The sequence below is a fragment of the Poromitra crassiceps genome (genome assembly GCF_964638095.1).
Source record: "Poromitra crassiceps genome assembly, chromosome: 11".
Lineage (NCBI taxonomy): Eukaryota > Metazoa > Chordata > Actinopteri > Beryciformes > Melamphaidae > Poromitra > Poromitra crassiceps.
In genome coordinates, this window is record NC_139643.1 from 10,703,617 (window position 1) to 10,716,004 (window position 12,388).

At 44.0% G+C, this 12,388-nt stretch overlaps 1 protein-coding gene across 1 annotated transcript; it reads right to left on the minus strand.

The window, feature by feature from the left end:
- Positions 1–835: 835 nt before the first annotated feature.
- LOC310784825 (class I histocompatibility antigen, F10 alpha chain-like) lies at positions 836–10,320 on the minus strand (the record flags this gene model as incomplete). Its single annotated transcript, XM_083645865.1, has 5 exons — positions 10,254–10,320; positions 9,454–9,726; positions 8,915–9,205; positions 5,019–5,303; positions 836–945 (listed from the first exon to the last, which is right to left on the minus strand). Exons 1-5 carry the CDS (start codon positions 10,306–10,308, stop codon positions 836–838), a joined length of 1,014 nt encoding a protein of 337 aa, XP_083501991.1. The 5' UTR covers positions 10,309–10,320.
- Between the last annotated feature and the right edge of the window lie 2,068 nt (positions 10,321–12,388).

Sequence of the window (12,388 nt, forward strand, 5' to 3'; positions counted from 1 at the left end):
CAAGCTCCCATCAGCATGTGAGACTGCAGTAGCACTACTGCATCACGTGTTCCGTGTGCACGGTCTCCCACGTGACGTGGTATCGGATCGGGGACCCCAGTTCACCGCACGGTTCTGGAGAGCCTTCTGCATGCTCATCAGCGCTACTGCCAGGGTTTCATCCACAGTCAAATGGGCAGACAGAGAGGATCAATCAGGAGTTGGAGACAACGTTGCATTGCATGGCCGCGACGAACCCATCTACATGGAGCACACAATTAATATAGGCTGAATATGCGCATAACACTTTAAAGTCTTCATCCACAGGCATGTCGCCGTTTGAGTGTCAGATGGGATACCAGCCGCCACTGTTCCCAGACCAGGAGCCCGAGGTGGGGGTACCAACAGCGGTGGAGTTTGTGCGGCGGTGTGCTCGGACCTGGAGGGCGGCCAGGGCAGCTCTGTTGCGAGCCAGAGTGAGACATTCCCGGCAAGCAAACCGCAGACGCCGACCTTCGATCCCATTCCAGCCTGGAGATAAAGTGTGGCTTTCGGCCAGAGATCTTCCATTGAGAGTGGAGAATAAGAAGCTCGCTCCACGCTTCGTTGGCCCATTTGAGGTGGTGGCACAGGTGGGTCCAGTAGCCTACAAATTGTTATTGCCTGCTGCTATGAAAGTACATCCAGTATTTCACGTATCCTTACTAAAACCTGTGCTCTCTAGTCCTTTGTCTCCTCCTGTCCCACCTCCTCCTCCCCCTCGCTGGGTGGAGGGTGGGTTGGTATATACGGTACGCAGGATCCTGGATTCCCGCCGGGTACGCCGCAGCATTCAGTATCTGGTTGACTGGGAGGGCTACGGGCCGGAGGAGCGGTGTTGGGTGCCGGTGAGACACATCGTGGATCGGACCCTTATCCAGGATTTTCTCCGCCGGGGACGGGGCGTGGGGACGCCAGGTGTCGTCCCTAGGGAGGGGGAAGTTGACACGCCCACAGAAACATAGTTGAATTCTGTTTGTCCCACATAGCCTAATTCTGTTTGTTCCCCTGGCTGCGTGGAGAGACCTGTGCGGCCGCTCAGAGGAAAGGTTTCCCGCGAGTGAACGCAACGTTCGCGCTACAGTAACAGGAGGCAGCGCCACAGCCAATGGCAAAAGGGGCCGTAATTGCCTGTCAAAACACAGTACTGCCATGCACCTGGTTGACGGTCTATATAACCACTTGTCATTTCAGAAAACGGTGCTGATCTTAAAACACCTTCCTGAGAGCGAACTGTGCTGTGCTTCCTGAACCCGCTGTCTCCTCGATTCCTCGTCTCTGTGAAAGCTCGCCGAAAGAACCCCGAGCCTGCTCTATATCCTATGAAAGGACGTTCACCTGCTTTACCGGAGGATGCCTGGACCACCCCCCTTAGTTTGGATTATAAAGACTTTTAGTTATTGTCGGCCGTCCGACTCGTTTGTGGCCAGGCTCCCCGTCTTTGACCTCTCGGTTGTGCTGTGCCTTGGCAAACCTTTTTGAATATCAGTAAAAGACTTGAAAACTTATTTGTGTCTGTCATCTCTGCATTTGGGTCCAAAACGTCAGCCTTACACCTTCCAAACTTTTTACATGAAAGTAACTAACCAAATTAAATGAGTGGTGGGTGGAAATAATAATTAGCCTATTCTTATTTAAACATGCAGTTTTGAAACATTCAATAAAGACAAATTAAAAATAGACTATTGGCCCATTTCCACCGCTGGTATCAACGCGGCCCCGCCCAGCTCGTCTCGCTTTTTTGTCTCATTCCACCGATCAAAAACGTGGACAGCCCGGGTTGAGTCGCCGTTGAGTCGTGCTAGTTTTGGTCCCTGCTTTGTTGAGGTTCCAGCGCTGCCGCTGCCGCGGTCTTGCCTGGTGAGTTGCCACTGGGGAAGTGGCTTCACTTCTCCCCGTAGCGTGACTCCCGTCCCCCGCGCAGCGCATGCATGTGCGTTTGAGTAACAACAAAGTGATATCCATTCTCCTGGCTGATTGTCACATTTGCCCATGTACACTGTCGGTAATTTAGAGGCACCAGTATTCCAGTTGAAAAGTTCCATGTATGGATTTAATTTTAACGTTATACGTTATAGCCTACTTCGGCTATGGGCGGAGGGCAGATATGCGGTCGCTATGATGACCAGGTGTGGGCGGAGGTGAGTAAACTTGCTATGAAAAAAGAGTCTATATCAAGTAGAGACGAGTAAGACCAGGTCGAGTAGACTGTAGTCTAGTAACTGTGCTGTTACTGTATATGTGGTGGAAATGAGCCATAAGACTCGACACCCTAAGTGATACACACATGTTATGGGAGTGGTATATATACCCCTGACATAGTAGAATGGTTAGTTCCTTGCTCTGCTCTCCCCTAGGAGAGGAACAGCTGTATCGCGCAGTACATCTGTTTTCTTATTTTTTTACATCAATTTATTGGGGGGGACACATTTTATCAGGCTTAAATATTGGGGGGGGGGGGGGGGGATTTGTCGTTCTCAATGTATATTGCCGCTACAGCCCTGCAACAATACACCCTTTTCCCGGGGGCCATTTTGTGTCAAAAAGGCAGGGTAAGCAAAACACTAATGAGGGTTTCCAACTTCCATGTTTGGAAGATGGAAACCATCATTACTGTTTTTTTTGCACCTGTGTTTAACCTGCCTTTTTGACACAAAATGCCCCCAGTGAAAAGGTAGCCTGGTAAACCAGCCGGTCACATGAACTCACATTTCATTTTGTTCTGCGGGACCGTCTGGCCTCAAGCCCTAGGAGGGCTTTAGCAGAAAATGCAAAGCAGACAAGCCAATCAGCGACTGCGCTCAGTGCCCTGTGATTGACAGCGCAAGTTGGCCAATTAGGGACAGACTGACCTAGTTGATGATACAGGGCAGCTTCACTAGCAGTAACGTTAACATTAGCATAATCACAGCCCTAAGTTATTGCAGAAATAGTCTCAATAACAACAAGTAAACAAGAGTAAGAGATAGGCACTTGCAGAGTTTCTCGGCGGAAAAGACGTTTTCACTATTCTTCCAACTGGATTTGGCTAAAATCATTTACAGCAGATTCAGCCATAATGCTACTTCGCTAGCTTGCTGATGTTGCTACATGCTTAACTCATTGAGTGCCAGCCACTTTTGGAGAACGGACGCTCCCAGTGCCAGAGTTTCAGAGCGTTTTCAGTGATTTCTCGAGGCCCACAGAATATTGTGTGATATTACTATGTAAACACTGAACACGCACAAAGAACGATGAGACTCTCTTCTATCATCTGCAAAAAAAAGTTTATTGATCCCATTTTCCGTTCTTTAGTTATGAGCCGGAGAAGATAGCTTGATTTAACCAAAAACAGCAATTTTTTTCTAGAAGCTGAGATAATGAGCCTTTTGTGAAATTAAACATTTCAAGCACATCACTGACTCTGAAGCTAATATTTTCTAATGTAGTCACACCTCAAAAATAATTTCCTTCAATAAAACAGTGAAGGCCAGGGAATTTTGTTTGGCAGAATAATATTTTTTAGCTGCAACCAGCAGCGCTGGCCCCTGCGTGCGCTGCTGGTTGCAGCTTCTTGCTGGTCTTGATTTGCTGCTGGTGGGCATCGGATATTCTGGCTTGCGTTTGACAATCCTGTCCTGCTGTCTGGGTCTGTCTGGGTGTTGTGTGCTGCTCTGCGTGCCCCCCCCACCCCCCCCCCCCCCCCCCGTGCCCCCCCCCCCCGACCGCCTCAACTGCACACTCCTCCTCCGTATGGGAGTGTCTCTGGTGGCTCTCTGCTGAGTTTGCTGTGCACAGTGAAGGGTGCGCGACATCCAGCTTTTTTACAGCGTTCCGCGTGTGTTTGTCACCGGCAACCATGCTTCCAGTTGAGAATAATAACAACTCCACGGCTGATCATGCGGATGTGCTGTCGCAACGGACACGGAGCGGCTCAATTGTGGCAGCAGATTGGCTGCTGCAGGCACAGCTACAGTAACGTTATGCTTCATGCATATCGATGCATACGGATGCGATGCGATTTCCATTTCCCCAACGACTTCTTCTTTGTTTTTTCCTTGCCTTTCTGTTATCTGGAGAGCACTGTCGCCACCTAAGGGTTCTGTAAAATAGGTTAGACACATTCAATAGCTCCCATATTGTAAGAGGCAATGTAAGAGGCTTAGATCGACATCCCCCCGTCAAAAAACGCAATTGACGACTTTAGTCGTCTTTGGCACTCTACGTCACTATTTGAATTGACGACTAAAGTCGTCATTGGCACTCAATGAGTTAAATGGCTGGCTCTGCACTGAACAGCGCACTGCGATGTCACTTGTTTTGTTCCGCTGATTGGCTGAAGGCGTTTGTCAACGCAACTACTCCCGCCCATGCTCCCGCCCCTGCAAGCACTGCATGGGTGGAAGCAGAAATGAGGACTTGAGTCGACACTTTCAAGTGTCGGCGAGAGGTGTCTGCTACCTAGTGAAATTTCTAGTGTCGCTGACTACGTCACATAATGTTGGGCAAGTGTGATTGGCTATATAGACGTCACACGCTTGGCTTCCTTATTTTGGTTTTCGCTGAAATTAAATTAATGAACGTATCCCCCCTATTTGTATCAGCATGTCCTTGATGTATGACTTCGTGAAAATCACAAAGAACACCGTGACCAACTTCCCAGGGAGAGAGGAGGTGAGTTGTGTGGTTGTGTGTCGTTATATGCGGCTGCAGCCAAGTAACCTATGTTACATCTTGCCTCCGACGTGGTTTCACTGGCAGTCTGTACTAGTTCTCTGTTTATAGGGTTCGAGTGTCACGTGACCGTTGAGCCGAGGAGAGAAGCATAAATGCAGCAACATGGGCGACACTTTATTTATTGTCGGTGACCATGTGTTGAGCGACACTTTCCAATAAGTATAAATTAGGCTTTAGTTGTGGATGTGTAAAATTGTATTAATGTGAAGAAGGGTGATGCTGGTAAAGGACCATGCAGACAAAAAACAACAACAAAAACACTATTCTATTTTGAAGGCTCTTACCCCACTCCATGAAACGGTACATGTCAGATGCTGTGTGTTTCACTTCACAGGTGAAGTTAGCAGGGTCACTCTTTAAAATCTCAACGCTCATCCTGAGCTGGTGGGTGTCGTCTCCATTTGGCCGAACGCCTGTGGACATCAACCCCTCCAGCTGAGTCATGACACGGCCGTCCCTCTTGATCAGCATCTCAATGTCTTTTGGGTAGAAACCTGTGGCCATGCAGGTCAAGATGAGGTGGTCCTCAATTCTGGCCTGCTTTGAAAACACATACAAGTCTGGTGGAGCTGCAAAGACAACAAGGACCACTGAGTTAGCCTACCTGCACCTGTACCCTATACTACGAAGCTATCTTAGGGACCGTTCGTTATTTAGGGAAGGGTCCACTGGAGGAAAATAGGGGAGGGTAATTTTGTTATAAATTTAGTCTGAGGGAGGGTACACTCTCTTTAATTTGAGTCCAGGGGAGGGGTATACAATGTTGATTCGATAAAAATATATAAACTTTTTTTGTGTGTGTAATGTTTGCTTTTCGGACTTCAATAACTACTGAGTTGCTTCATTTACACCCCTCCTGTCCAAACTGTTTGGTATGTCCCAGTGCATTGTTTCTTTTTGGCGGTCCTATCTGTCAATCTTTGTGCTTGGCCTATCCAGACAGTGGGCGTGTACAGTATCTGGCGAATCGGTGGCGCTTTTCTGGTGATACTATGGAAGTACAATAACCCACTGGAACAAAGTCGAGCAAACAAACAGACATGGCATCACAAAATATATATGGGCTCTATGCGCAGATAAGTCGTCTTAGGAAGTCACAGTTGAACCGAGTTACGGCTCACTCATCTCCTAAATTACCTTAAGTCTGCGAGGGATATTTATACCACCAGGATGACATATATGTTTCACATAGGGTTGTGTTTTTACGCACAATAATAGAACCGGCGAACTTTTTTTCCATCAGTCATTGACCGCTATTTAAAGACAAATATTGATATACACAGACTGAAGATTGTTTCACAAGCGAAAACAGCATTATGTAGCGACCGGAGGAGGCGGTCACTCTGATTGGTGACAGTTCTGCTCTAAGCAGCGCAAAGGATTATGGGAGTTCCATGTTCTTGTGGGAAGCATGTTACTGTACAGTTAAAACGTGGTTTAGTGATGTTGTGCTCATGTTTTGATTGCATTATGTGGTATGGCAATGTTTGTGTGGCCAGGATATGTTTAGTTTTACTATCAATGTAGCCACCATGACTGAGACTGTTAGTGTGTTCGATCACCTCTGGCCGGAGTTTCTGCAAATGTTAGGTTAAAAGTAAGATAACATTTGCGTCATATGTGTCAGTCTGCATTCTTCCACGCAAGCTCGCCACAATATTGTTTGGGGAGGGTCATATTTTTCAAATCGCTTCGGGAGGGTCAAGGAAAAATATATTTTGATCAGGGAAGGGGCACAGCTTTTTATTTCAGAGCACACCAAATCCCTCCAGTGACCCCCTTTTCTAAATAACGAGCGGTCCCTTAACAGATCCGCGGTCTGTCACTTTGATCTGGTTTGACTGAACAGGATCAAAGCTATCTAGTTTAACGATACTACGACGCTGGTTTTCTACTCGATAACTGAAGCTGGATTTATCTGGGATCTGCCTGTGCACGTGCACGTTTTTCGCTCGTGCACAGGCGCGCGTCCACGCGAAAGAGGTGCGCTAGCCAATCACATTATGAACAGCTGAGTTGACATGGCAGGCACACCCATTTCCTCATTCAGTGAAAGCACAGTGTGATCAGAGTTTTTAGCGGATATTTAATGTAGCCTATGTCAGAATGAAAATCCGCGTTGGATATAGTCTGCTGAACGACTGTCTCAAGCTGCCGCTTGTATTCACATCAGTCATTTGATTTACTTTGATCAGCGATTTCTGTCTCCTACAGCAGCTTTTTGCGAGTGTAAATGTAAATGTGTAATCTCAGTCTATAAATTTCCACAATCTGTAAGCCTATTTAGACCATAGATTTAGAAACGCATGCTCAATGAATAATGATCTCTATCACTCATTATGTGTGTGGTTGCACTGATCGAATAATTCATATATAAAATAATGATATCCTAATATAAAAGCGAAAACTGCTGAACTGAATTGGGACGATGCGGGCATAGTTTTCATTGATAAAAACTAGCCTATTCTGTGGTCACATATATAGGCTATTGTCAGCAGAGTCGCATATCTCCATATTTCATATAATGATGCTGGAAATATGAAGTTCAATCACATCATACAGGCCAAAAGCAACACAGTTGCAGCTGCAAAATGCAGGAGTAGCCTAGATATGAATCATCTTAATATGGGATCGCCTGTGTGCAGGTGATCCCATATTAAATTGCTTAGATGCAGTAGGCTATTCCAGCATGTAGGCTATGACCATTTCAATTCCAACCCAACGTCAGTCTCAGCCCCGTTGCGCACACGGCACCGTGCGCTTTGGAGACGTTTATGTAACCTTTTTATGCCGGTTTAGTGATATTTCTCCACTCACTATTCAGCTGCAATCGATCAGCGGGGTCAAACAACGTATCTAGGCTACTTGAGAGCACACAAATGAATATATAAAAACATATTCCAAAGTGGTAAGTAGGGCTTAATTAAAATGTAGCCTGCAACAAGTGCAAGGCTTTAGTCCTTGATTAATTCAACATTACAATTCGTGCTCCTTCCTCGATGGGAAACCCGTCCAGAAAGGGGTTGGCGATTTTTCCAAACTGCTGATTCGATTGGTTCGTGGGCGATGTATTTAAGGTCTAATCTTATCCTTGCAACTTAACCTGCTGTGGACCAGGTTAAGTGTGAAGCATAAGTTGCTATGGAAATATATGTCGGTAAGAAGTTAACTTGCTTTGTAGTACGGCTAAACCAGGTTTAAACCCAAACTTATCAGGATCAACCTAAATCTTGCTTTGTAGTACAGGCCTCTGGTGGTCAGGCAGCTGGAGGTAGCAGTAAGCCACCATCACATGAAATGGATAGCTGTTTGAAGTTCATTGCTAATCACTTATCAATAATATTGCTATTACTACGACAGCTACTACACCTAAAGCCAATAATGAGACCCCCCAGGATTCCACGATTGCTGAATTTACTGCAAATGTGTCTGTCTGTCCCGCAGAATATGTGTATGATACAAAGACTCACATTAATGATACAATGAATGAATGAATTAATACATTAATGATTCTACAACAAACAATGATACTAATGGCAAAAGCAAACACTACTACATCATTCTGACACATTCCATTTCAAAATCACAGTCCAATGCCAAACTTGTATTATGGTGTTTGCTGATAGTGGCTGGATGATTTGGCCACATGATGGCGTACCACACCAGTTCAGGCAGAACACTGAAGTCGTGAACGTTTATCACCAGCTGTCCAATTCAACAGCTGACTCTCACCATCATTCACATTGAAACAAGTCAATGAGGTGCCGTTTACAGTCTGACAGCTCACCCTGCTGGTTAAGTGATGGCACTGCTGCTGTTGACCCAGTCCACCTCCCCAACCTCCTGCTGTTATCTGTTCACAGGATGCGTGTACAGAAGACTATCTCCAAATTATAACTGTTTTGATGTGGTTTTCATATGATTAAAGATATGTCTGCCTTGTGGGGTTTATGTTGCTCCCTGCAGAATCTCTCACATGCTGCCTGGATTCAGCCTTTTCCAACAATACAAGTGCATCAGCATTACTAGTGTTCTGAATGGTCCAATCTCCTTTGATGCAAGTGTCTCTGACTGAACTATAGCTGAGACTACACATATTATAATTACTCTAAGTAATGACAGTAGCTTTACAACTATATTAAAAACTAAAGAAGCTAAACAAATATGGAGTAATACATACGAGCTCTTTTGAGCTGACGAACACTATATTGCTGGAACTTGTTGAGCCATTCGACACACTCTTTCTCCAGGTAGCCTTTGGTGTACTCGTTCAGGACGCGGACCTCATCCCACTTCCTCTTGGTCGGTAGGCCATAGTTATCCGGGGCAATCCAGCGTGAGTTGGTGTCATCAAAGGACAGGAAGTCATTTCCGTCGTAATTGTACATCCACATGCCGCGGGTGAACCTGCTGGAGCCGTCAGGCTGGGTATCAATCACACAGCCGACCCTCCACTGAAGAACATGGGTGTCTGAAACCAGATGGATTGGCAATTTCAGTGGTAAATACTGGCTAATGGAAAAAATGAATTATACTGTGAAAATAATAAAATAAATAAGTAAAATTAATGGAAATAAATTACTAATTTTAAAATCAAGGACATTTCTTTGGCGTTTCATTATTTTTTGCTGTATCGAAAATGTACCAAACCCTGAATTTTGAATGGTGAAACGGTTCCTACAGTCAGATGTTACCCAAGATTCCATACTAATGTCGTACCCGTGTCATTCTGCCTCATGCGTGCCTTCAGGATGTCGATGTTGACTTTAAACCACTGCTCTTTGCTCTGGCGGGACCGTGTGCCTTTATCCCAGTAGTCTGCACTCAGCCTCTCCTTCATCCAGGCCTGTTTGGGAACCTTCTTCTGGCTCGTGCTGTCATAGTAGTCGATCATCCGGTTGTCCAGGAGACCCATGGCCGTGAACTGGTGGATGCCAGGGAGCTGGACGTCCTTGGAGAAGGCCGTGTAGATGTAGGTGAGGGAATGTATCTCTGAGAGTCACAGAGACAGACGGAGACAGACAGACAGACAGACAGACAGATAATTATTAATATATATGGAAAAACACTGGGAATGAATAAAGCATTTATTTGAAGGATAGAACTTAGTTTTGACTCTTGCCAACAATTTATGCCAAGAAGAAATTATGTTCTTGTATTTTTACATCTCATTACTTTTACTTCCTGGAAAACAGAGTATTGTTATTGATGACATTGTGCTGTACCAAGAAGCGCAAATAAAAATTCCAGAAATAAATCTGCCCCTTCCACCAAATAACTGCCTCTCTCTCCCTGACTGATATATATGGGGACTCTTCGTCCTATTTCTAAGGATGTGTGAACCGGAATTGTGTTTTTTCCTCTCTCTCGGTATGGGATACATTTTTTAAACGGATAAAAACATGTTTTAAACATTCCATTTGACAATTTAAACTCAAAATATCAAACGAAATACACATTTCAAAAGATCTGTCCATTTTTACTTTCACACAGTGAAAGGCATGAAACTCTTAACTTACCGCTGTTTACAGTCAGCATTGTCCCAAACAGCACCAAATATGAGATGAAATCCATGTTGAGCACAGAGCAGACTACATTAACGTTGTGAGTCGGTATGATCAGGTCCGCGTCTCTGCTGCCTCGACTTCGCCCCGCAGCAAGTAACTAACTACGACGCATTCAGGTGCTGCTCGTAAATCCGACCACTTGTGCTGCATCCTCTCACAGGTTTCAGAAGCTAAATGACAGACTAGGACTTTTTTGGCACTGCTTGGAATGTATTAGCAATTTAACCACCAAAATAGAGACATGAAAATGTAAATATTTTTTATTGAGCAAATGTCCTGCTAATGGGTAAAAATAAACAATATACGGATACCAACTGTGTAAAGCAGCTTGTTAAAAATTGGTGAGTGCTGGGTGTGACTGTGATTAGTTATGTTGTTATGTATGTTTTTAATTCCATATTGTTCCTTTTGTATGTCTTATAATTGGACACACCTTCACCAAGAAAGGAGGCACTATTGAATGAGTGAGATCACCCATGTGTGTAGTCGTTTATGCTTTGTAGTGATTTTAGAACAACCTAGATAAACTAATTAGTACGTCCATTTATGGTTGAAGGGCTCATTGTGAAATCAGCTCTTGAATAATTTAATCTCTGGGCTTTCATAACAGACACGTTTACAAACGGAAAAGGATAACTTGAACGCACCGCACCGCATGATCAGCAGGCTTGGGCTAAATTGACTAATCAGGATACAAAAAAGGTAACTGTAATCCCTTACAGTTACAGAAAAAAAGATGTAATCAAGATTACAGTTACATTTATTTAAAAAAGAAAAAGGGGGGTTACAATTTAAAATGCCTACATTTAGTGTATTCTATGTTGTTTATTTATTCAAGTGGCTGACTGTGCACTGTAAATATTGACTCTTCTTATTGTCTACTTTATGTTGGTAACGCTTTAGAATACAGCCCGCAAATAAGCATGTAGTTATAGTATAACTACGGGGTACAATGTGTGTAGTTATGGTATAACTATGGGGTACAAGGAGTGTAGTTATAGTATAACTACGGGGTACAAGGAGTGTCGTTATAGTATAGCTACGGGGTACAAGGAGTGTAGTTATAGTATAACTACGGGGTAGTAACTGCACTCCTTGTAACTGCACTCCTTGTACCCCCTAGTTATACTATAACTACATGCTTATTTGAGGGCTGTATTCTAAAGCGTTACCTTTATGTTTGATATCATAAATAAATAAATAAATAAAAAACTCGGAGAGAAAAAAACACTTGAAAAAACAAACTTGGCTAGAAACCAGATAATAACTGTGCACTGTAATCCGATTCCGATGGAAATATTATTCTTATTGTATTATTATGAGAAACCCACGACACTAGATTAATTGGCTGAACGCCTGCTGTAAAGGGTGAGAGATCGTTATCACAACTTAAAAGAGTGAAGAACGAACTGAGTTGATGCTTCTTGCAAGGTTTTCTCTTTGAACTGGACGTGCTGTTTGTGATGCTTATAACAACCATAATAACGGATAACCTGTGCATTGCAATATATTCATGGGCCACGTTATCTGGTACTGGTATCTGAACTGGTATCCCAGTTCCAGTACCTCAGAGTCACTTTGGACTCAAACCTATCTTTCAGGAAACACATTAAAAAGGTGAAAACCACAATTAATTTCAATATATTTAAATTAATTAAAACGGCCCTTCCTAACAGTTGACCGTGCGAAGCCATATCTTCATTGTATGTTTTTTTCCCCCACATTGAATATTGCTTCACTAACTGGTCGTTTGCAGGTGCCACAGTCATAAAACCCATTGAACAGCTGTTTAATAGAGCCATCAAGGTATTTGCTAGAAAACCACGATCATACCATCACTGTAAGATTCTGGATCATACCATCACTGTAACATTCTGGGTCATACCATCACTGTAACATTCTGGATCATACCATCACTGTAACATTCTGGGTCATACCATCACTGTAACATTCTGGATCATACCATCACTGTAACATTCTGGATCATACCATCACTGTAACATTCTGGATCATACCATCACTGTAACATTCTGGATCATACCATCACTGTAACATTCTGGATCATACCATCACTGTAACATTCTGGA